Source organism: Delphinapterus leucas, chromosome 11 (genome assembly GCF_059928025.1).
Source record: "Delphinapterus leucas isolate spDelLeu-1000000601 "Yukka" chromosome 11, BTC_Dleu_Yukka2, whole genome shotgun sequence".
Classification (NCBI taxonomy): domain Eukaryota; kingdom Metazoa; phylum Chordata; class Mammalia; order Artiodactyla; family Monodontidae; genus Delphinapterus; species Delphinapterus leucas.
The window spans coordinates 93,419,916-93,443,146 of record NC_143139.1 but is presented as its reverse complement, the minus strand read 5'-3'; the positions used below and the strand labels follow the sequence as shown (position 1 = coordinate 93,443,146).

The window sequence follows — 23,231 nt, the reverse complement described above, 5'->3', positions numbered from 1 at the left end:
GGTAACTTACTGGCCCCCAGTCTGCAGCCTCCCTCTCCCCCAATGGCATCCTTGTCCCCAGCCACTAGGCACAGGCTGATGGAGGCTGGCGTGAACCCACCTCAGGGTGGCCAGGTCAGGTCCAGGGAAGTGCTGGCTAAAAGGGATGGTGGTCGCTGGAAGGATGGTGGTGACCGCATCCAGGTCTTTGGAGGGTGCCCTGCACAGCCCGGCCACTGCCCTGCAGGGCCTAAGCCACCTGTCCCACGATCACCCACAGCCTGTCCTGGCAGCAGAGCAGCAGGGACAGTGCCACCTGCTGCAGCACAGCCGACAGCAGCAACTCCAAGGCCTTGCAGTTCTCGTGGTGGAAGTTGACCAGGCTATAGTAGGCCCACTGGGCCACAGAGAGCAGGGCTAGGGGGGCCTCCCACCGCAAGTGCCGCTGGCGCCACAGGATGCAGTGGCAAGCTCCGTGCATCAGTGTGGCGAGCAGCTGAAGGCCCTAGCCCTGCACGAGTCAACAGCTGCCACAGGCCTGCTGGATGGGCAGCAGTACGTCCACGCACAGCTTCCAGGCCAGGACAAGCCCCCCAGTCACCTGCAGACTCCTGCCACACAGGATGCAGAGGCCCAGCATGGAGACAGAAAGGCAGTGAGAAGCCATGTTTGCCATGGTTGCCTGCAGCCCCAGCAGGGCTGCATAGAATTTCACCAGGCCCGGCCCGCACAGGAGCAGAAGCTGCCAGGCGCCTCTGGCCAGCCGACTCCCTTTCTGAGGGGCATCCCCTTGGCAGCTGGCGGTGGAGGAGCAGGGAGGGGGGCCTTCATGACCCAGAGGCTCTGTGCCCAGCCTCCTGCTCCAGGGGCAAGGCGCTGCACTCATGCCACAAGCTCATATTAACTGAGCCTCTGGCCCAAATGCCCTGTCATCTGAGCCAGGTGGCTTTGCAACAATCAATGACAGCACAAAAGATCAGGATGTGAGCTCTTGTCAAAGAGGGAGCTGGGCTTCCCCGGTGGTGCAGTGGTTAAGAACCGGCCTGCCAATGCAGGGGACACGGGTTCGAGCCCTGGTCCGGGAAGATCCCACATGCCGCGGAGCAACTAAGCCCTTGCGCCACAACTACTGAAGCCCCCGCACCTAGAGCCCGTGCTCCGCAGCAAGAGAAGCCACCGCAATGCAAAGCCCACACACCACGAGGAAGAGTAGGCCCCGCTCACCACAACTAGAGAAAGCCCGCGCGCAGCAATGAAGACCCAACGCAGCCAAAAATAAAATAAATTTAAAAAAAAAAGAGAGAGAGAGCGTTATTGCTTCAATGGGCAAGGGAGGCAGCCTTGGAAACTGTGATGTTCTAGTTCATGCGCACATCGCGAAATGTGAGCCAGAGCCTTCTCTGGGCTAGGACCTGCAATCTCTGTCACCACAAAGCTTCCCGTCCAGCAAGAGGGATGGACATTGAAACGCCCTCGTGACGAAACTGCATCACTCGTGCTTCCCCATTCTTTTGTTTTTGGTCACACCATGTGGCTTGCAAGATCCTAGTTCCTGACAAGGGATTGAACCTGGGATGAACCTGGTGCTTTCATATGCCGTGGCAGTGAAAGCGCCAACTCCTAACCGCTGGACCACCGGGGAATTCCCCCATGCTTCCCCATTCTGCTCCTCAAGCCCCCCTAACTTCTGCCGAGTTTAGTCCATGTCTCTGGTTTTTCCTGGCAGCAGAGAACCTCTGCCCTTCAGGGATGTGAGCAAAACCTTGGACCCTTTTCCATTCCTTACTAGAAGTTCCATTTTGAAAAACAGTATCGATGGGGGACCATTTGTAAACAAAGTTAATCCATTTCTTTCCAGACTCTGGATTTTACCTTTGGATTAAACCAGCAATCCGGGATCGGGTAACCCAACCCCCTCGTTTTGGCCTTTTGTAAAGAGCTCGCACACATGGGCTTGGTGAGTCACCCTGATTTCACTGGTCCGCATCGAATATGCTCAACCATTGTGTGTTCGCTGTGGGGTGATAGTTCAGGGTGTCATTAGCTGCATCCCACTTTGGCTCCTTTAGAAGAACCCCATCTCCCCAGAGAAATTTCTTTCAAGCCTTATTTTAGGCACAGTGGATTCCTTTGGCCACTGGTTTGTTTTTATCATGTGGATATTGCGAATCATGTTACTAATCATGTTTACCTTTCTTACTTAGCTGGACAGAGGCCTGAAACCTAATGGGAGAGCTACTCTAGCGCAAACAAGAGTTCTGTAATGCTTGTTTTGGGTGTGATCGTGAAACCGGGGCCCTGTGGGGCTCCCGGGCACGGAGGCCTTTTTGTCCCCCCATTTCTTGTAGGCAAGACTACAGCCTTCCTGACCTTCCCTGAGTTCCAAAGGGCAGATTCGAACAGTTGCGAATCAAGGGAGGAGCAGCCGAGAAACCACCTGAGGCAAGATTAAAGGGACCAGGGACTTCCTGGTGGTCCAGCGGTTAAGACTCCGCCCTCCCAATGCAGGGGGCCCGGCTCTGATCCCTGGTCAGGGAACTAGATCCCACACGCCAGCCGTGACGAAGACCCCACGTGCAGCAACTAAGAACCCCACCCTGGGTTGGGACACATAGTTTTCGAGGGCAGGAGCCCTCTGTGTCCCCTTTTGCCTGGCAAAGCAATAAAGCTATTCTTTTCTGCTTCACCCAAAACTGTCTCCAAGATTCGACTCGGCATGGGTGTACAGAGAGGGTGAGCTTTCGGCATCAATCCCTCTCTGGCTTCATCTTATTTCCCTTCACTCACGTCCTTACTTTTTTTTTTTTCTTTTAAATAGACTTTTCCTTTTTTTTTTTTTTTTTTTTGCGGTACGCGGGCTTCTCACTGCTGTGGCCTCTCCCATTGCGGAGCACAGGCTCCGGACGCGCAGGCCCAGCGGCCATGGCTCACGGGCCCAGCCGCTCCGCGGCATGTGGGATCCTCCCGGACCGGGGCACGAACCCGCGTCCCCTGCATCGGCAGGCGGACTCTCAACCACTGCGCCACCAGGGAAGCCCTAGACTTTTCCTTTTTAAATAATTTTTTTATATATTTAAAAAATTTTTGGCTGCGTTGGGTCTTAGTTGCTGCGCGTGGACTTTCTCTAGTTGCGGCGAGCGGGGGCTACTCTTCGTTGTGGTGCGTGGGTTTCTCATTGCGGTGGATTCTCTTGTTGCGGAGCATGGGCTCTAGGCGCGCCGGCTTCAGTAGTTGTGGCTCGCGGGCTTTAGAGCACAGGCTTAGAAATTGTGGTGCACAGGTTTCGTTGCTCCTAGGTATGTGGGATCTTCCCAGACCAGGGATCGAACCAGTGTCCTCTGCATTGGCAGGCGGATTCCTAACCACTGTACCACCAGGGAAGGCCCTTATTGTTTTCCTTGTTGATTTGCATACACCTCGCTGTGTAGTCTTAGACATGTTCTTGGAAGAAGGAAAGATACAGTTAACCCCATAACTGAATCCAAACCTACATATATAAATTAATCTATCCTTTCTAAAAGTAACGTTATCTATCCAATATTCCAAAACGGATATCCTGACTCCTGCCATCTCTGCTTCCTCTCCCTGCCCCCACCCACAATGACTCATACAAATAGTCTCCAGATCCTGCTATCCTAAATATCTCCTGATTCTGCTCCTTCATGTCTACCCTCAGTGTCCTTTTCCAGGTCACCCACCTGACAGCTTCCATAGAGTAGTGAAAGCCCTTCTACCTTATTCTCACCTTTAGTTGGTCCTTTAATGTCATTCTTAGGCAGAGTAGGCTCAGTACACATTTGCTGAGTGAATGAATGAATCCCTCATTTGACAGATGGGGAAATAAGGCCCAAGGCAATAACCCAGTGAGCTATGTGCACAACTGGCAGGACTGTGCAGGTCTGTTGATACTCTCTTTTCTCTGACTGGAAAGAGGGAATTCCTTTTAGGGGGAATGGTTTGCCCAGGACCTTTGGTAACATTGTTTGTTAAATCTTTTTCAACCCTCATCACAATTTTAAATAGTCTTATTTGGTCTGCAATGGTAGCTGTCTTGTTCTCTTACAAATTCCCACAGACTGGTGCAGTACCTGGCACAGAGCAGGCCTTTAGGAAGAATTTCTTATTGAGTGAATGAGTGACTCAGGACCCCAGAGCTCCTTTTCCAGTGAAAGGGCTACTGAACCCTGAGTCTGATGTCATGAAAACCCAACCTAGACTCAGTCAGACTTGAGCTCTGTCCTTTATTAATTGCGTGACTTTTGCCAAACTATTTCCTCTTGGCCTGAACTTAGTTTTGTGTCATGTGGGCCATAATTCCTTGTCTGCAATTCTGAAATGAAAAAACTTTTTTTAAATTGAAGTATAGTTGATTTACAATGTTGTGTCAGCTTCTGGTGTATAGCAAAATGACTCAGTTATATCTTTTTCATATTCTTTTTCATTACGGTTTATTACAGGATATTGAATATAGTTCCCTGTGCTATACAGTAGCACCTTGTTTATCTATTTTATGTATAGTAGTTTGTATCTGCTAATCCCAAACGCCAAATCCATCCCTCCCCCTTTCCTCTTTGGTAACTGTAAGTTTGTTTTCTATGTCTGTGAATCCGTTTCTGTTTTGTAAATAAGTTCAATTGTATCATATTTTAGATTCCACATATAAGTGGTATCACACGGTATTGGTCTCTCTCTTTCTGACTTACTTCACTCAGTATGATAATCTCTAGGTCAATCCATGTTGCTGTAAATGGCATTAAGAAAAATCTTCTTAAGTCATTTGGTGGCAAAAACCAAACTAACCTGAATTTTTTTTTTTTTTTTTTTTGCCGTACGCGGGCCTCTCACTGTTGTGGCCTCTCCCGTTATGGAGCACAGGCTCCTGATGCGCAGGTTCAGCGGCCATGGCTCACGGCCCCAGCCGCTCCGCGGCATGTGGCATCTTCCCGGACCGGGGCACTAACCCGTGTTCCCTGCATCGGGAGGAGAACTCTCAACCACTGCACCACCAGGGAAGCCCTAACCTGAATTTTTTAGGTAGCTAAGTTAGCCTTTAACTGTGAGGCTATTTATACTTATCCCACTCCATGTGAATATTCACGTTTCTTAGCAGAATTAACGTGTTTCATTCAACAGCTTAGGGATGATTACATAATATATAGTATGTGCACCATATTGCATGGTATTATCTAAAACATGAAGAATGCTGAATTTGGATACGTATCTGGCCCCAAAGATTTCCAGTAAGGGGCTGAGGATTGTCAGAACTGCCACTGGGGGATGGCGCGAGGGTTACATGAGAGAATTTTTGTTTGTTTGTTTGTTTGTTCTGTTTTTTTGCGGTACGCGGGCCTCTCACTGTTGTGGTCTCTCCCGTTGCGGAGCACAGGCTCCGGACGTGCAGGCTCAGCGGCCATGGCTCACGGGCCCAGCCGATCCGCGGCATGTGGGATCTTCCCGGACCGGGGCACGAACCCGCGTCCCCTGCATTGGCAGGAGGACTCTCAACCACTGCGCCAGCAGGGAAGCCCGAGAGAATGTTTTTTAACAATGGTGTGAGCAATGGTCAGCCCCAGAATCCAAGAACAGGACGGGGTAGGATGGATGTGGAAGGTGGTGATCTATGAAAAAGTGTGTGTATTCGCCTGCAGCGAAGAGGCTGGAGTAGCTAGTTAGGGCAGCTTCTTGGCTGGCAGGCTCAGAAGTTAAGGCTTAATCCACGGGAAACAACAAGGGTTGGGGGTGGGCGTGGGGAGGGTCATGGGAAGTAACAAAAAGGGATTCGATTCTTATAAAGATTTGGAGGGGCAAGCCTGGCGGCAGGGAGAGCCGCTAGGAGCCGCCTAGGACCTAGGTGACCCCGAGCCCAAGCAGACATCAGCAAGGGCGATTCATGCAGAGTCTGGGAAGCAGGGAGGGCGAGGGTCCGTGAGGCCGGGCAGCTGGACCCATGACCCTAGACGGTGAGGTGGTTCCGTCGCCTAAGACCTTCAGAACCAAGCACGGGCCCCCACAGCCAGATTCTCGGAGGAATAGCCGAGATGGGGCTTGAGGGAGGGGGCCCGAAATCAGGAAGCATTAAAGACAAGCTGGTACCGGGAAGCGGCTCTGGGTTGGGAGCCAGGAAACCAGGGTTCCTGTCTTTCCTCTCCAACTTCGAGCTGCCGGAAGCGGTGCGACTCGTCCCACTTCTATGTGCCTGCAAAATGGCAACAACGCTGTGTGGGACGGAAGCGGGATACCACGTGGGAAAGCGCCTTAGAACTGAAGCCCCAACAGGGTTACTAAATTCCAGAGGTTTCATATGAAACCTGCATTTCATATGAAAAGAACCGACGTAGCCATTTTCCTTCACCGTAACAGCCGTTTCATCAAATTTGGCTGCTGGCCGACGCCTCAGGACAACTCTCTGCCGGCGAGTCCGAGGCTTTTCACTAAGTTTGAACTCAGCCGCTCGCCTTAGAGCCTCTAAATCCCGCCTACGAAACTGACGTCCCGGTCGGGACGTAAGCAAGGAGAGGACGAGCGTGCGTGGAAACGGCACCCCGTACCCGTCCTCCGACCCGACGTCTACCGCGGGCGCGCGCTCGCACGCCGGAAGGGGCGGAGCCAGACTGGAATTTATATATCGCGCGCCGAGAGTCGAACGATCTCTACCGGCAGCATCTGACGGCAGGATGGTAAGGGACATCATGGCGGACTTCTACTTGTCTGTCGCGGCGGCATGAGTGAATCCGCGGCACATCCCCGCCATCTCGCCTCACCCGGCGCCGGGGTTCTGCTCTAGGAGCATGGGGCACTCAGCAGAATCCACAGTCAGGTGTATTTTCTGAAAATGTCCGAGGCTTGAGGTTGGCTTTGGGCCTGCCGGTCGGCTGGCGAGAGGCCTTGCCACGGGAGCTGGGTTGGGGGGCCCAGGCCCGACAATCTTCAAGCCATGGATTATTCCTTGATCTCGGCCTCAGCATTCGAGATCCGAGTCATGAGCACTTTCGCCAGGAGGACCTTGAGTGGGAGCGTTTGGCACTGTTGTGAAAGTGGGAGGTGCAGAAATCCAGGCCGCGGGCGGCAGGGGAGGCTTTGTGTATGGGTTGTTGAATCCTCATTCTGAAACGTCTGGGACGGTTGGTACAACTCCTTGGGCCTCTAGAGTTATCAGAAACCAGAGATGATGAACTTATTGACGGGCGGACAGAGACTTGTGTGCTGATTGTCATGTTCTGATTTGGTTCTGTCGAGTTCTAGTGGCCTCCACTTGCCAGTTAGCTCCCGTTGGGAGCATGAGGAACCTTTACTACCATTACCTGCCACCCAGCCGTTTGACCAGGAGTCCCTATTGTGGACAGAATGTTTATTGGAGTACAGTTGCTTTACAATGCTGTGTTTCTGCTGCACGACAACGTGAATCAGCTATACGTATACATATGTCCCCATATCCCCTCCCTCTTGCGTCTCCCTCCCGCCCTTCTTATCCCATCCTAGGTCGTCACAAAGCACCGAGCTGATCTCCCTGTGCTATGCGGCAGCTTTCCACCAGCCATCCATTTTACATTTGGTAGTGTGTATATGTCCATGCCGCTCTCACTTCGTCCCAGCTTCTCCCCACCCCCGTGTCGTCAAGTCCGTTCTCTACGTCTGCGTCTTTATTCCTGCCCTGCCACTAGGTTCATGAGTACTGTCTTTTCAGATTCCATATACGTGCGTTGGCATACGGTATTTTTCTTTTTCTGACTTCATTCTGTATGACAGACTCTAGGTCCATCCACCTCATTACAAATAACTCAGTTTCGTTCTTTATGGCTGAGTAACATTCTGTCGTATATACGTGCGTGGTCAGAATCTTAACTGACTCGCACATAAGGCTGCTTGTTAAGCGATTTTTAATGCCATTACCTGGTGTGCCTTTGTCCTCTTTAGAGGAAAAGGTGGGTGGTTCATGTTCTTTAAATTATAGGGTGAGGGTTTGAGATACATGTTTAACTCATTTGGCTGAATAATGCCTTTTAGATGTGTGATCCCGAAAAAAGTAAATCCAGCACGTAAGCCTGTTACCTGGGTTCCTGGTGTGGATCCAGCATTGCTGGGAATCTTAGAACCTAGGCCTCTGGGGATGAAGAGGCGTGAGCTACTTAGAAGGTGCTAACGTTGATCGATCATTTTCTCCTAGTCTCACAGGAAGTTCTCCGCTCCCAGGCATGGGTCCCTGGGCTTTCTGCCTCGGAAGCGCAGCAGCCGGCACCGCGGGAAGGTGAAGAGCTTCCCCAAGGATGACTCTTGCAAGCCCGTGCACCTCACGGCCTTCCTCGGCTACAAGGCTGGCATGACCCACATTGTGAGGGAGGTCGATAGGCCAGGGTCCAGTAAGTACATGCTGCATCTTCCCAGCTGATTGGAGGGTAGGAGTTGGTGGGAACTGACTAGATGGGGCCAAGCTCTCAGAGGAGAGCAGGCTTTGGAGAGATCAACAGAACCTCTAGATATCACAATGGAAATATATTTTAGGATCGATAAATGCTTCCAGGGTTCAGGTGGCTGGCACTGCTTGATTTAGGCAGAGGGAGGTAATGGTGTAGGGGAGCGTGATGAGGAAATTTGTCAAGAGCTGCAGCACAGAGAAGTATGCTAACCTGGGAGGTGGCGACCATTGAGGGTTAAATAGAGACTCCACTCACATTTTAGTGGCATCCCTGAACTGTGAGCCTCACCTGAACGCCTGAATACTACCCATGTTCCTGGGTTGTGAAGTTCGAAGTAGAAAAGGCGCTAAGTAGAACACGGTGCTGGTGATTGAAACACAGTAAACAGACAGTTGAAAGGGTCTATGCCGAGGAATGACTACCTCACTATACTTAGTACTCTTGCATTTTCTAGGTACTAAGGAGTTTGTCTCTGGAGATGGTTATGATAAACCAGCACCGAAACCAGGCTGTTACTTGGCTGCATAGGGTCCAGATAGTTTTGTGCTGAGAAGGTCAATGCACACAGACTGAGCATTCAGCAGTGAGGGAGTGTGGGCTGCGGTGCAGACTTCCCCACAAACCTTCCTGTCATCTGAAGCAACTTGCTTTGCTGGCCTGGAAGGGTACGCGACATTTTTCCAAAAGACAGCCCTCCTGCCGGGTACTTGAGGCAGCCCGCTCAGGTCTAACTGCCTGCTTCGTCTGCAGAGGTGAACAAGAAGGAAGTTGTGGAGGCTGTGACCATCGTGGAGACGCCGCCCATGGTCATTGTGGGCATTGTGGGCTACGTGGAAACACCTCGAGGCCTCCGGACCTTTAAGACCATCTTCGCTGAGCATATCAGTGATGAGTGCAAAAGGCGCTTCTATAAGAACTGGTAAGGGAGCCGATGCCGCCTCGCCCTGGGTGAGGCTGGCTAGGAGGGCCAGGGCCTCAGCTCCATAGCCGGGGTGGGAGGAGCTGCTCTGGTGTCAGGTTTAGTTGCAGAACAGAACAATTCTTTGCTGCACTGGGAGCAGCATCTTGAGACATTTCCTTCAGTGCCCATCTTAGTGGGTGCTACCTTGAGTCAGTTCAGTATTTCCTGAGTTGCTGGCAAGTGTTGAGTCTGCTTAGAAGCTGAGGGATAGCAGCAATGCCCCCAGACCCTACCACCCCCGGTGTGTGGTCTGGTTAATGGATAACCTGGAGCAAGAACTTGTGTGTCTGAATGTATGTGACTTGCATCATTAATCTTGTGGACCTCTGCTCAGCTCCGCTCGGCTCTGCCCGATGAGCTCCATCCAGGCTCCGCTTGCCGGTGGAAAAGGCTCCTTAGAAGCCGGCAATGAGCCCCGTCCCCACACGGTGCCCGTGTCTTCCGCTCACCCCTTGGAGGGTGATGAAGGCTGGCACCTGGCCCCCTCCCCAACTCTGCTCTGCTCCTGAAGGCATAAATCTAAGAAGAAGGCCTTCACCAAATACTGCAAGAAGTGGCAGGATGTAGACGGCAAGAAGCAGCTGGAGAGGGACTTCAGCAGCATGAAGAAGTATTGCCAGGTCATCCGTGTCATTGCCCACACCCAGGTGAGCGCCCACTGCTTATTGTCAATGGAGGTGATGACCTACATGACCACCTGTGGCCTTTGGGGGGCTCAGTTACCTTCTGAGTTGATCCTCAGCTCACACTGGTTTTGTGTCAAGCCTCAGGATTTTAGGGATGGTAAGACTTTGAGGTTTTTATACTTATTTCCTGGAGGAGGAAGGGGTTGTTTAAAAGCAACACAGTCCAGCCAGTGCCCTGCCTTGAGGCCTGGGTTCCTGGGGCCATATTAAGGACAGTTGTCTGCTTGAGAAGGCATCCAGGTCTCCTCACATAGGGTTGGTTTTTTTGTTGCCAGCAGAGGGCACTGTGTCCCCGATGGTTCTGAAATAGGGAAAACCATATCCTATCTTAGGAGAACTGGTTGAAGGAACCGGTGAGTCATAACTAACGTTGTCTAGCCCCTAACTGAAAATAGTGTTGAGATGCTGGCTGTTCGCACTTCAAACCTGACATGTGAGCTGAACTAGCTCTTGGTTGTCTGGGTAGGAATGGGTGCCACCTTTGCTGTCAGTCTGGGCGATTATCCTGGGTGTATACCCATGATTCTAAGTGATCAGTAGTCCTGTGTGGTTAGTGGCGAGCAGATTACCATAGATTTGTGGTGTGTGTCCATTACTGAAGATGGGTCAGTAGGATAACACTGGACAGCTCTAAAATCTGTTTAGATTCATTCCCTAATCACAGCTTGTACACTCAGAGTGTTCTCCTGCTCCCAAAATAAGTGGCTTACTGATAATTAACAGAGCAAGGTAGATGGCCAGGGTAAACCAGGGCAGGTACCCCAAGGGAAGTGGCCAAAAGGACAGCGAGCAGGAACATTGGGCTGGTTGGTCCCAGGATCTGGTTAAATCAGCCTGTCTTAAGGTGGGCGTGGTGTGTCTGTCAAGGATCAGCTTATTCTGACCTGATTCAGGCACCAGAATTGAAAGGGGAATGGTACCCAGTGGGGAGTCATAACACTGGAAAGCAAAACTGTTGCCTGTCGTGCCCAGCCTGAGTTCCTCTCACCTTGAAGCATCTGTTCCTTTTAGATGCGCCTGCTTCCTCTACGCCAGAAGAAGGCCCACCTCATGGAGATCCAGGTGAACGGAGGCACTGTGGCCGAAAAACTGGACTGGGCCCGAGAGAGGCTAGAGCAGCAGGTCCCTGTGAACCAAGTGTTTGGGCAGGATGAGATGATTGATGTCATTGGGGTGACCAAGGGCAAAGGCTACAAAGGTGAGCTTCGCAGTGGCCCACATTGCTGTGGCTAACCTGGGAGAGGGGTGTCAGGCCCAGCTGTTCTGTGATGAGGCCCTGGAATGAGCGCTGGCACAGCGCCCGAGTCAGACTGCGGAAGTATTCCTTGCTGCCTTCCTTCTGAGGACAGTGCTGTGGTCAGGTGGCTGGGGTAGCATGTGGGTCCGGGCATGACATACATACGCTTTGAGCACACTGCAAAACGCGCTGGGAGGCTTCCTGAATGCTCTCAAATGAGCATGATCACGTGCTAGTAGGGCTAATTTTCCAAGGCCTGTTCTTTGCTGATTATAACTCAAGGGTTGTGTCTCAGCTGGTATTCAAGCTTGCATGGAGATAGAAGAAGGGAGAGGACACGGCAATCATGTTGCATTGCATGTTCTGTGGACAGAGTACCACAAACTCAAGTTGGGCATTCATAGCAAGAAAGGGCCAATGGCATGGGTGCCAGGCACCTCAGTAATAGCATGTGTCTATTCCAGGGGTCACCAGCCGTTGGCACACCAAGAAGCTGCCCCGTAAGACCCACCGAGGGCTGCGAAAGGTTGCCTGTATTGGGGCGTGGCATCCCGCACGGGTGGCCTTCTCTGTGGCTCGGGCCGGGCAGAAAGGCTACCATCACCGCACCGAGATCAACAAGAAGGTGAGGTGCCCAAGGGGGTCCTGTGGAGACTTTAACCCTAGGAGGGGTAGGGTGGTCCCAATATTGGGAATTGGGGTTTCCAGTCCCCGTCACCATCGGTCCATTTGTGGCGGAGCACCCCGTGGACTTAGTTGCTCGTGTCTGGTGCACAGTTCTGACTCTCGGGTGTCATGATAGTAAAGTGCCGTCCTTGAATGTGGTTCTGGTGCAGCTGACCCTTGGCGGGGCTGAGGATGTGAGCTTTGTCTACCCTCACCTGTTCCACGGTGTTTGGAGAAGCCTCATCCGTTGTCTCACTGGATGGCATTGTTTTCAGTTCAGGCCCAGCCACCTTTTCTTTGCTCAGAGCCTGGGACGCCCCCTCACTAGGGCCAAGGTCATAGCTGCTTTCCCAGAGCCCTTTGTAGGCGGCTAGCCCACCCCCAAGATGGATCATTTGTCCCTAATGGCTGTCCTTGCGTCCAGCCAGCTCCAGAGGCCTCTGAGCTGTCTCTCCGACCAGGTTTCTTGTTCTCAAGTATTTATGCTCATTTCCTCCTTCAGATCTACAAGATTGGCCAGGGCTACCTCATCAAGGATGGCAAACTGATCAAGAACAATGCCTCTACTGATTATGATCTGTCTGACAAGAGCATCAACCCTCTGGTGAGTAATGGGAGCTATCCATGCAAAGCCTCAGATATGTGGTCTGGGGGGTATTTCCGGTTCCAGGCCTCCCCTATGGGGCTGGGGCCATTTTTACAGCCAGTTAACTGGACCTCTGTACAGCATCCAGCTGTCTGTCCACCCTTTGTCATTGGTTGGGGGGAGACTGGCTCGTGAGGAGCGGGGTGGCAGGCCCAGCTGTTCAGTGATGATGCCCTGGAATGAGCGCTGGGTGCGGCGCCCGAGTCAGACTGCGGAAGTATTCCTCGCTGCCTTCCTTCTGAGAACAGCTCTGGTCAGGTGGTGGGACCACCAGGACCTGCGGGGGCGGGGGGTGTTGTGTGCGCGGTCAGACCTGTCTTCAGCCCCATACTTGATCTGTGCTGACCTTTGATGGCCTTGCTCCGTCCCAGGGTGGCTTTGTCCACTACGGTGAAGTGACCAATGACTTTGTCATGCTCAAAGGCTGCGTGGTGGGAACCAAGAAGCGAGTGCTCACCCTTCGCAAGGTGAGGCTGGAGGAGGGGGTGTTGAGCTCTGTTTGGGGGTTGGGAGGGAAGGCGGGGAGGGATGCTACTCCTGACTTTGAAGGCCTGGGAGGAGGGAATCCCGTGTCTGGCCTGGCCCGGCTGTTAGCTTCTGTTCTTAAGTGTATTCTCATCTGCCTGGTGGCAGGAGGAAGCCCCTTGGTAGTGGCTGGTTGGTGGTGTTTGGGGTGGGTGGGTGTCCTGATTCCAGGACTGATTTAGATGGAGTTGACCTCTGCCCTCTTAAGGTGAGGGACCTGTGAACAAAGATGGTACAGAGAAAGGCGTGGCTCTGTACCCTTGCTCTCTTGGTCCACAGTCCTTGCTGGTACAGACCAAACGGCGGGCCCTGGAGAAGATTGACCTCAAGTTTATTGACACCACCTCCAAATTTGGCCATGGCCGCTTCCAGACTGTGGAGGAGAAGAAAGCATTCATGGTGAGCACCTACCTCTCTGCCCTCAGGCTGGGGTGGGGGTGGCTTTCAGCTGCTGTCACCTGTCAGCCTGCCCATCTGGTACTGATGCAGAGGGGCCACCTTGTGCCTGTGTGTGCCCCGGGCTGTGGAGACCAGCCCGGAATCTGATGGCACTGCGGTTGGCGGTTATCCTTAACTGCCTTCTATCTCTAACCTTGCCTGCTGCATTTCTCTCCACAGGGACCACTTAAGAAGGACCGAATTGCAAAGGAAGAAGGGGCCTAATGTCAGAACGGATTATACGGCTGGTAGAATCTCAATAAAGTTATTTTCCAGTGACATCCATCTGCCTGTACTTCACCTTCCCGGTCCTGGCTGCCTCCCTCGGCCCTCATGCTCCCAGGGGCGTGCTGTCCCCGCAACCTCTTTGGTTGCCTCTTTCCCCTGCCACTTGCTGGGCCCCATGCTTGGAGCAGACTAGGTGAAGCGGGAGGCGAGAGCCAGCCAGCCTGGTCTGCCCTGCACTGTACGGCCAGCCTGGGGAGTGAGCTCTGTGTGAAATGTTTGTCACAGGGCGAGGAAGCTGGGTCTCTGCTGTAGAAGTTGTGTCTGTGCAGCTTGGAAGGAGGCAGTGAGGAAGGATCTGGTGTTGCTGTTGCCCATGGGCATGGCAGGGCAGGGCAGAGCCTGGCTCTCTGCTGAGTGTAATTTAGTCACTAATTTAGTCACTAATCCATGCAGGAGGGGTTCCAGTTAGGCCTTGTGGAGGTTCTTCTGTAGCCAGCGGCAGAGTTCTGGCCATGGGAGAGGGTGTCATGTAGAAGCCCTGAATGGCACCTGGGACTCGGGAAAACACTGGAATGTTTGCTTTGAGGAAAGCCCTGGTGATTAACCAGGACTTCATTAAAACAGGTGAGAATGTGGACCGGCAGAGGTCGAGTGCCTTGACCAGACTCACCTGGCTGGGTGAGGTCATTGAACCCCAATTTCCATTCTGGTCTAGGTCTGCTTTGGTAACTTGGCTCAGCCCCCGGTCCCGTGCCATGTTGTGCACCTGCATCATGTAGGCTGGTAAGAGCTTGGCTGCTAGAGCCCAGCGTCCAGTCCTGTGATGTCTGGCCCACCCTTTGGTGGGGTGGCTGAACCCCAGTCCAGTCCCTGGCATTCCAGGTGTACAAGATGCCCCCGCTTATCCCCCTTCCGGCTGCAGCTGCTCCCCACGTCACATCTGCCCGTGTGGTGTGTTTGCCTTAGCCCCACCTAAGCGGAGGGCAGAGAGCACAGCTGCAGCAGCGCCAATAGCCCTGCCCGGTCTTCTGGCAGACGGCTGGTTGCCCACCAATCAATCACTTGGGTTCTGGCGTCTTCTGAGCCTTAGTTTCCTCTTCGAAAGGGGTAGTGATAGCTGGGGAAAGATGGAGGTCCCATACTTATGGTGCTGTCTCAAGATGACTGGAGGTGGCCGAGTTGAACCTCTGGTTCCCTATGAGCGTGGTATCCTCATGTCTCGCGTGAGGCCCTAAGATGTCCAGTCAAGGCACAGAGGAGGTTGCAGGAATTACATGTGGGCCCTGAGGCAGAGGCTGGTTGAGGTCTGGAGGGGCTGAGCAAGAGCCCTTGGCGCGGGACCCTTTCCCAACGTCTGTCTGCCCACTTCTTTGGAGTCCCTTCTGACCTCTGTGTGGGGCAGTGGGCCTCAAAGCCAACTTCTGGGCCAATTTGCCACCCCATGCAACACGCGTCGGCTCAGGATCCAGGCCTAGACTGGCCAGAGCTGCACTTCAGGCTGGAGCCACCAGGGGGCGAGAGTGGGCAGCACCCGCTTGGGGCAGCCCTGCAGGAGGACCTCTGGGCTTTGCGGGGGGCGCAGAATCCCTTCCCCAACCGGGGTCTCTTCAGATGCCCCATAATCCTGGGAGTCAAGCCCACAGCCAGAGGGGGTCAGGACCTGCCCCAAGGCCACCAGGCACCTGTGGCAGATCTAGGCGTGGGAGCTGGGCTCCTGGTCTGGGTTCCTTTCACTGTGGGAACTTCTGTCCAGTCATATCCTGGGGAGGGTGCTGAGCTGGGCAGTGGCCCCACTGCATCCCCTCACTCATCCTGGTTGCCCTTGGCCTCTTAGCCTGTGGGCCTCCCCAAACCCTTAGGCCAGCCCTGGAGCCCAGCTGCCCACCCAGCCCAGGTACGAAAGGCTTTGCTGGTTTGAGCCGTCCTGGCTGGGCCTCACTCCCTTTCAGGACTCTGCCCAGTTGTAGGTATGGCCAGGATGACTCGGGATGTGGGTCCAGAGAACAGGCTGAGGGTGTGCACATGTGCCTCCAACAGCACAGGTAGAGCACACGCTCATGTCCCCACTCATGTGACATGTGCACAAAGAGCCTTTTCAGGGGCAGGCTTGCTTGACAAGGGCTGAGCCCTTATCTGTTGACCATCCCCACGTCCCCATCCTCGTTTCCGCCCTGCCCCTGGCCAGTGAGTGCTTTGAGGCACACCCAAGGTCACAGATCTGAGCCTCAGCCTCATCTGGGTGGTGACTGGCCACCTCAGAGGTGGTGGTTATGGGACCCAGTGTGGAAGACAGCCCCAGTGCGTGCACAGAACGCCTGGAACTGGTCAGGACGAGTAATTGGGCTTCCAGGGGCAGCGGAAAGCTCAGCCACGTGTGGGATCAGCTTCATTCTCAAGAAACCTGAGCGACCGCGGTGGACAGAGCACTCTTCCAGGTGCTGGGGAAGCAGTGCTGAACTCGAAGGTCTTTCTCTAAAGGAGCATTTATTCTAGTTGGGGAGGGCAGACAGGAGACACAGGCAAACAAGACAGTTTCAGAAGTGATGAGGGGGTTAAGACTGCTCTTCCACTGCAGGGGGTGTGGGTTCGATCCCTGAAGATCCCACATGCCCTGTGGCCAAAAGTAAGAAAGAAAGCATTGGTCTGCTAAGATAATATTTGGGTAATACAAATGATAACGCTTTCGCCCTGAATTAAGGCCAGCAGTTTGCTGAAGCTTTTGGTTTTAAGCAGGAGCGTAAAGTTCCTGTGGTCTGTTGGCCATTTCAGAACTTTATGCATGAAATGGTTAATTCATTAGAAAGAAACATCTGAGTCATTGGTGGTAGATGTGGGTCAGAATTTAGAGATCCCTGATTTAACTTTCTTCATTAGAATTATATTACTGTTAAGTCTAGTTACTACAAAAGTGGCTGTGGATCCAAAAACAGAATGATTCTGAACTGAGCTTTCTTTGAATATTATCCTTTTGTATGGTCAGGGCCCTGATTTGTATATTTTAGACTTCATTCAAATTGGAAGCTTAGTGAATATAAGTTTGGGCTGTAAAACTTTTTTTTTTTTTTTTTTTTTGCGGTACGCGGGCCTCTCACTGTTGTGACGTCTCCCGTTGCGGAGCACAGGCTCCGGACGCGCTGGTTCAGCAGCCATGGCTCATGGGCCCAGCTGCTCCGCGGCATGTGGGATCTTCCCGGACCAGGGCACGAACCCGTGTCCCCTGCATCGGCAGGCGGACTCTCAACCACTGCGCCACCAGGGAAGCCCGGGCTGTAAAACTTTTTGAGTTGTATATTGGATTGTGGAAGTGCATCTGTATTATGGACATTGAGAAAGTTACTTTCATAGTAAATGCACTTTATTTTTTACTTAAAAAAAAAGATTTTTTTTTTTGCCTACGCTGCGTGGCTTGCGGGATATTGGTTCCCTGACCAGGGATTGAACCCGGGTCCACGGCGGTGAAAGCACGGAGTCCTAACCACTGGACCGCCAGGGAATTCCCCTAAATGCGCTTAGAAAAAAAGTGATGAATGCTGTGAAGAAATAAGACAGGACATTGGGATGCCGAGTGATGGTGCAGAGGAGTCCTTTCTGAGACCTGAGGGTGTAAAAGGATGCAGCCTGGTGGAGCTCTAAGGGGAGAACATCCCACGCGGAGGGAACAGTAGGCACAAAGGCCCTGAGGTGGGAATGAGGCTTTGGGGCTCAGATCTGAACTCCTGAGGGAGGCAGCTGAGTGAGTTCCACGAAGGTGGCACCGGCTCCGCCCCCAGCCCCGCCTCCATAGCCAGGACCTGGCATATAGTAGGTGCTCAGTAAATGTTGTTCCCAGGGTCTCTGGGAGTCGCCCATTCTTGTGTATGTCTGGGTGTCCCATGAGGGGGTCCCCAGGCATTTCCGTGGGCCTGTGGTGGGCTGGGCAGCGGTCTGGGCCTCCTGTGGACCTTGTTTGTGTGTGTCACAGAGAGTGCATCTCCAAGTGCCTGGCGGTGTGTGCTTCCTGTCACCAGAATCCCCAGACAGACCTCTCCGGGATCCTGTGGTGACAGAACAAGGAGCCTCATTACATTCCTCCTGGAAAAAAAAAACAAACCTGCTGGGAATTTCTGAGCACGTGGGAACAGGGAGGTGGCAGGAGCCACCATTGCCGTAAAAGGCAGAGCCAGTGACTTCGAGGAGCTTACCTGGGATGGCCTTGGGGGATGGAGGGGTGGACAGCCTGCTGCCACCTCGAGGGTTCACCCCAAAGTGCTCTCCCCCGATCCTCACTGACAGCCTTGCCAGTGGGGGCTGCGTGTTCGCCCCTCAGTCCTCATCCCCCAAAGCCTCCAGCCCTGTCCCCCCACCCCGGCGGGGGGGCCCAGCCCTGGCTTCCGGCGGCCTCACCCTCCTCCCATCAGCTCTTGGCAGGAAGCTACTTGTCTGAAGCTTCTGTGGTGCCCCTGCCCTGCATGCGACGTTCTGGCACTCAGGCTGGCACTCGGGACCTGCCGACCTCACAAGTATCGTGTGCCTCCCGGGGTCCGGACTCCTGGGCTGCTCCCAGGAGCCCAAATAGCTCTCCCTGTCCTTTCAGCAGAGGCTCTGAAGCCAGGTCTGGACCCCTGAGAGGAGAGGGGCCTGACCCGAACTCTTGGAGGCAAGAAAGCAACATCCATGAGCCCAGGAATGAGAGAGGTGGCATCCAGGAAACTTCCAGGGCCTATTAATACATCAGAACTATTAAATGTCTGAATGACCTGTGTCCTTGGCACCCATCGGCCCCCTGGACTCACAATGCTGCCCAGGGCCCAACTTCACCTGCCCCTGGCCCTTGATAACAAGCGCTCATGTTGACTTTGAATGCCTCTGGAGGGTGGTGCCCAGGCTGACAGGTAGTAGTAATTGTGAATACCTTATACCTATTGGGTACTGTCCTAAGTACTTTATATATATAAACTCAATACTCAGGATCACCCCTTGAGGGCAGCTTCTATTATTACCCCATTTTATAAACAAGAAACTGAGTCTCAGAGAGAGTGAGCCACTTGCCCAAGGGCACACAGTGTATAACTGGCAGGGCTGGGAGTTGAGCCCGGGCATTACTTCACCCTGAACCTATGGTACTAGGGGCCAGGAAAGTATATTTTGGCTCAAGGGAGAGAGTCGGGTGCTTATTTGGTTTTGGTTTCTTCGGCCGCGTGTGCAGCGTGCGCGATCTTAGCTCCCCGACCAGGGATTGAACCCATGCCCCCTGCAGTGCAAGTATGGAGTCTTAACCACAGAACTGCCAGGAAAGTCCCCAAGGGTGCTTATTTGTTGAGTACCTACTGTGTGCCAAGCATTGTGTTGGACCCTTTCAAAGCCATCTTATTTAATCCTTGCAATCACTATTCCCATTTCACAGATGGGGAAAATGGGGGCCCAGAGAGATTCAGAGAATCCTCCCAGGTCAGAGAGCTAGAATATACTCTGCCAGGCATCTTAGGTGCTGTGTCTCACTGAGTGATCATGACAGCCCCGTGAGTCGTGAGTCCAGATTCCTGTTGACACTCCTGTTTGCACAATGAGGACACAGAGGCATGGAGAGACCAAGCAACGGCCCCTCACTCAGGAGTGCTGAAGCAGAGAGTCAAATCCAGGCACCAGCAGCTCAGCGCTAACCACTGCACCGCACTTCCCCCACCGAGTTGGGTCCTGGAGGCTCCCAATGAGGAGCAGGAGGGACACCTCATCCCAGCAGCCACCGGGGCACCAATGTTCCTTCGCCCGCCACCTCTTGTAGGCGCACACCCTGGGCCCCTGCTTGCTTGAGAGATGGGGGCACCAGGGGACGCTACCCTAAGGGCTGCCAGCAGACAGGTCAGGGTGGGGGAGCCAGGTACCACAGCCGGCCCCACCTCCTCCTGTCCCAGCCCCGCAGCTGGCCTCTGGGCCACCGGGCCTCATGTGACTATGGAGAAGTAGCCCCTCCCGGCCGCTGCCTGCGCCTGCCCCCGCCCCACGCCGCCAGGCAGAGGAAAAGGGCCATGAGGGAAGGAGCTAAAGATAGCCGACTCGCCGACTTCCCCATCCTCACTGGCCATCACCTCGTCCCCCGTGGGCTCCTCCAGTGGGTCCCCACCCCATGGCAGCCACTCCTCAGAGCCTGGTTGCCCAGCCTGGGGCACCACACAGGGACCCAGGCAATGGTCCTGAGGTGAAGATTACCCACCCTCTGGGCACCGGGCCGGGCAAGGATGTGCCTCGTCCACTCTCGAAGTACCCCCCGACAGGAAAGGAGCATTATTATCACCCCTGTTATTATTATTTTTAATAAATTTATTTATTTGTTTATTTTTATCACCCGTTATTTATTTATTTTTGGCCGCATTGGGTCTTCATTGCTGTGCGCGGATTCTCTAGTTGTGGCGAGCGGGGGCTACTCTTCGTTGGGGTGCGCGGGCTTCTCATTGCGGTGGCTTCTCTTGTGGAGCACAAGCTCCGCGCGCGGGCCTCAGTAGTTGTGGCTCGCGGGCTTAGTTGCTCCACGGCATGTGGGCTCTTCCCGGGCTTCTCATTGTGGTGGCTTCTCTTGTTGCGGAGCACGAGCTCTAGGCACGCGGGCTTCAGTAGTTGTGGCACACGGGCTTAGCTACTCTGCGGCATGTGGGATCTTCCCGGACCAGGGCTCGAACCCGTGTCCCCTGCGTTGGCAGGCGGATTCTTAACCAGTGTGCCACTAGGAAGTCCTCACCCCTGTTTTATAGGCAGGGAGCCCAAGCAGAAGGGGGCAGCAGCTCCCATTCACACACCAGTGCCCATGAACACACCTCCACACTGACCCAGCCACACCGTTTCCATCAGGCCAGGGCCTGTGAACTCCCCAGCACGGCTACATGAAGGCCCATTGAGACACCATGCCCGCTTGCTACCTCAGGGCCAGCCACTAAGCTAAGCACTGCACAGATACATCCCATCAAAGTCAAGAGCTTCCCATGGCTCCCCGCTGCACATCCATTCATTCATATAAGGAAACCATGTATTAAGCACCTCCTACACATCAGGCACCTTGGTGTGGCATTCAAGACGCGTGGCAACTTAGCCCTAGTCTACCTACCAGCTCGTCACGAGCTGCTGTGCCTCGGTCATGTGGGACCACCAGAGTCATTCAGCCCAGGCCTCCTGGGTCTGCTGCGGTGACCCGTGTGTTGAGTACGGCTGGATCCTGGCTCAGTCTCTTCCCAGCACCACGACAGCCCTTGGAGGCCGGAGGGAGGATTCAGTGGGGTCCTGCATGGGATGTGCCCCTGCCCTGTAGTCTTCACTCAATGTCCAGCACACAGTCTCCATCAGTAAATACTGAATGTGCGGACGGTCCCCTGAAGAGGCAGTATTTTACCTCCATTTCACAGATGGCGAAACCAGGGCTCAGAGAAGGCCGCTGCCTCGCCGAGGCTCACACAGCCAGTACATGGTGCTGACTGGTCTGGCGCCAAGGTCCACAGAGCTCACAGAAGTGGCAGTTGGCAGCCCAAGGGCCAAATCAGCCCACAGATATGTTTAGTCTGGCCCTCAGGGTGAGCTTCATAGCTTTGCTTTTATCTTTAAAACCTGATCAATAGCACAAACCCGGAAGCAATGATCTGAGAGCTGCTAAGGGAGAGTGGTTCCCACAGCCTGGGGAGTGCGTCTCGGCAGGCGGACGAAGCAGCCCCAGCTGCACGGAAACCTCCCTGAGGGACCCTGCACGCCGCGGCGGCCTCCACAGTTCCTTTGGTACGTGTGAAATATTTTACATTTCATTTAAAAACAAATAAGTCTGATCTGTGCTGTTGGCCTGGCCCTCATCCCAGCTGCCCTGAGAACACAGTATATGGGCCTCAGTTTCCTCATCTGAAACATGGGGGCTCAGGGAAGTCTGGGTTGGACAATTTCTCAGGGCCCTTTCAGCTCCGAGGCTGGGACTGTGAAAGCCAAAGGCCAGTGCAGAGTGAGGGGAGAGAGAAAGGAAAGGAGGGGAAGAGAGAGAATTCCATGGGCAGCAGCAATCGGGGAAGCCTTTCTGAAAGAGGGAGGCTTGACCTGAACTGTGAAGGCTGAGCAACACCCAGCCCAGGGCTAACCTGAATAGGAATGGATGGCTCTGGAAGGGTGGGAAAGCACAGTTCAAAGGAATGAGTTTGTAATAGAGGGATTTCAGGCACAGCAGGAAGCAAATTGAGGAGAGATTTGGGGGTGGGTTGTGGGAGGTCTTCCCTGAGACCCTCCATCACACCTCATCACAGGGGACCCACTTCTCCACACCGGGGTGGGGTGGGTGGGAGCGGGGCAGTTGGCTTCTTGGCCTGTCTGTGCACTGTGTCTGGAGCCGGCCGTGCATTGCCTCATTTACTCCTCACATCTAGGGCCGGCAGGTACGACGAGGACCCCCATTTCACAGAAGAAGAACCTGGGCTTGACCCCCAGGCTCCTCTGGGCCTCTTTTATCTAGAGGAGGGAAAGGAGAGGAAGCCTTTCCTAGAAGCAGGCTGATCCCTCAGAGCGTCTGCCTAGGCTGTTCCCCCTGCTGGGAATACTTTTCCTTCTGAGGCTCGCTGTCTCTGCTGCTCCCTCACCACCCCCACCAGGACTATCACTGCATTATTATTTTTCCTGCTGTCCATCTTCCCAGCCACATGGCACCTCCTCAAGTCAGGGGCTGGGTCTGCTCTGCTCATTTTGTGCCCTCTGCACCCAGCACAGTGCTGAGCACGTAGTAGGTGTTCAATAAATATTTGTTGAAAGACTAATTGACCGAAGGTATGAATAAACAAACGTCAGGGGCTTCCCTGGTGGCGCAGTGGTTGAGAGTCCGCCTGCCAATGCAGGGGACGCGGGTTCATGCCCTGGTCCGGGAAGATCCCACATGCCGCGGAGCGGCTCGGCCCGTGAGCCATGGCCGCTGAGCCTGCGCGTCCGGAGCCTGTGCTCCGCAACGGGAGAGGCCACAAGAGGCCCGCGTACCACAAAAAAAAAACAAAAAAAAAACTTCAGAATGAGTGAAGTGATTTGCCCAAGGTCATCCAGGTGGTCAGTGAAGCGTGGCCCTGGTGGAAACCAGGGCTCCTGCCTCTTGCCTTCTGTCTGGTTCCCCTGCTTCTGTCTGGGTGCCCTTGTCTAGTCTCCACCCAGCAACCAGAGTGACCCTGTTAGAACTCAAGTCAGGCTGCATCCCTCCATATGGAGTTTCAGTTTTACAAGATGAGTGACAGGGATGGATGGTGGTGATGGCTGCATGACAAGGTGAATGTATTTCATACCACTGAACTGTGTACTTAAAAACAGTTAAGTTGAAAAAAAAAAAAAGGTTAAGTTGGACTTCCCTGGTGGTCCAGTGGTTAAGACTCCACAGTTCTACTGCAGGGGAGGAGGGCTCGATCCCCGGCTGGGGAACTAAGATCCAGCGCGGCGCGGCCAAAAAAACCCAAAAAGGTTAAGTTGGTATTTACATGTA

At 53.7% G+C, this 23,231-nt stretch overlaps 1 protein-coding gene and 5 non-coding genes across 6 annotated transcripts; all 6 read left to right on the top strand.

The window, feature by feature from the left end:
- The first annotated feature begins 6,017 nt into the window (after positions 1-6,017).
- RPL3 (ribosomal protein L3) lies at positions 6,018-13,833 on the top strand. Its single transcript, XM_022596888.3, has 11 exons — positions 6,018-6,149; positions 6,492-6,656; positions 8,144-8,336; positions 9,144-9,312; positions 9,866-10,001; positions 11,052-11,238; positions 11,742-11,902; positions 12,446-12,547; positions 12,961-13,056; positions 13,394-13,513; positions 13,733-13,833. Exons 1-11 carry the CDS (start codon positions 6,018-6,020, stop codon positions 13,775-13,777), a joined length of 1,506 nt encoding a protein of 501 aa, XP_022452596.2. The 3' UTR covers positions 13,778-13,833.
- Positions 7,140-7,204, top strand: LOC115802438 (small nucleolar RNA SNORD43). The gene has a single exon (XR_004022897.1). It is a non-coding gene; the product is annotated as a small nucleolar RNA SNORD43 (small nucleolar RNA).
- Positions 9,811-9,865, top strand: LOC115802388 (small nucleolar RNA U82P). Its single transcript, XR_004022856.1, has one exon. It is a non-coding gene; the product is annotated as a small nucleolar RNA U82P (small nucleolar RNA).
- On the top strand, positions 11,298-11,390 carry LOC115802382 (small nucleolar RNA U83B). Its single transcript, XR_004022852.1, has one exon. It is a non-coding gene; the product is annotated as a small nucleolar RNA U83B (small nucleolar RNA).
- Positions 12,745-12,838, top strand: LOC115802381 (small nucleolar RNA U83B). Its single transcript, XR_004022851.1, has one exon. It is a non-coding gene; the product is annotated as a small nucleolar RNA U83B (small nucleolar RNA).
- Positions 13,834-16,462: 2,629 nt separating the features above from the next.
- LOC115802373 (small nucleolar RNA SNORA2/SNORA34 family) lies at positions 16,463-16,592 on the top strand. The gene has a single exon (XR_004022843.1). It is a non-coding gene; the product is annotated as a small nucleolar RNA SNORA2/SNORA34 family (small nucleolar RNA).
- The last annotated feature ends 6,639 nt before the right edge of the window (positions 16,593-23,231 follow it).

Bases quoted from the DNA above. Each gene is read 5' to 3' on its own strand.
- RPL3 (XM_022596888.3), top strand. From the start codon at position 6,018: ATGGGGCTTGAGGGAGGGGGCCCGAAATCAGGAAGCATTAAAGACAAG. The intron at 6,657-8,143 runs GTAAGGGACATC...ATTTTCTCCTAG, and splicing joins CAGCATCTGACGGCAGGATG to TCTCACAGGAAGTTCTCCGC. The intron at 13,514-13,732 runs GTGAGCACCTAC...TTCTCTCCACAG, and splicing joins AGGAGAAGAAAGCATTCATG to GGACCACTTAAGAAGGACCG.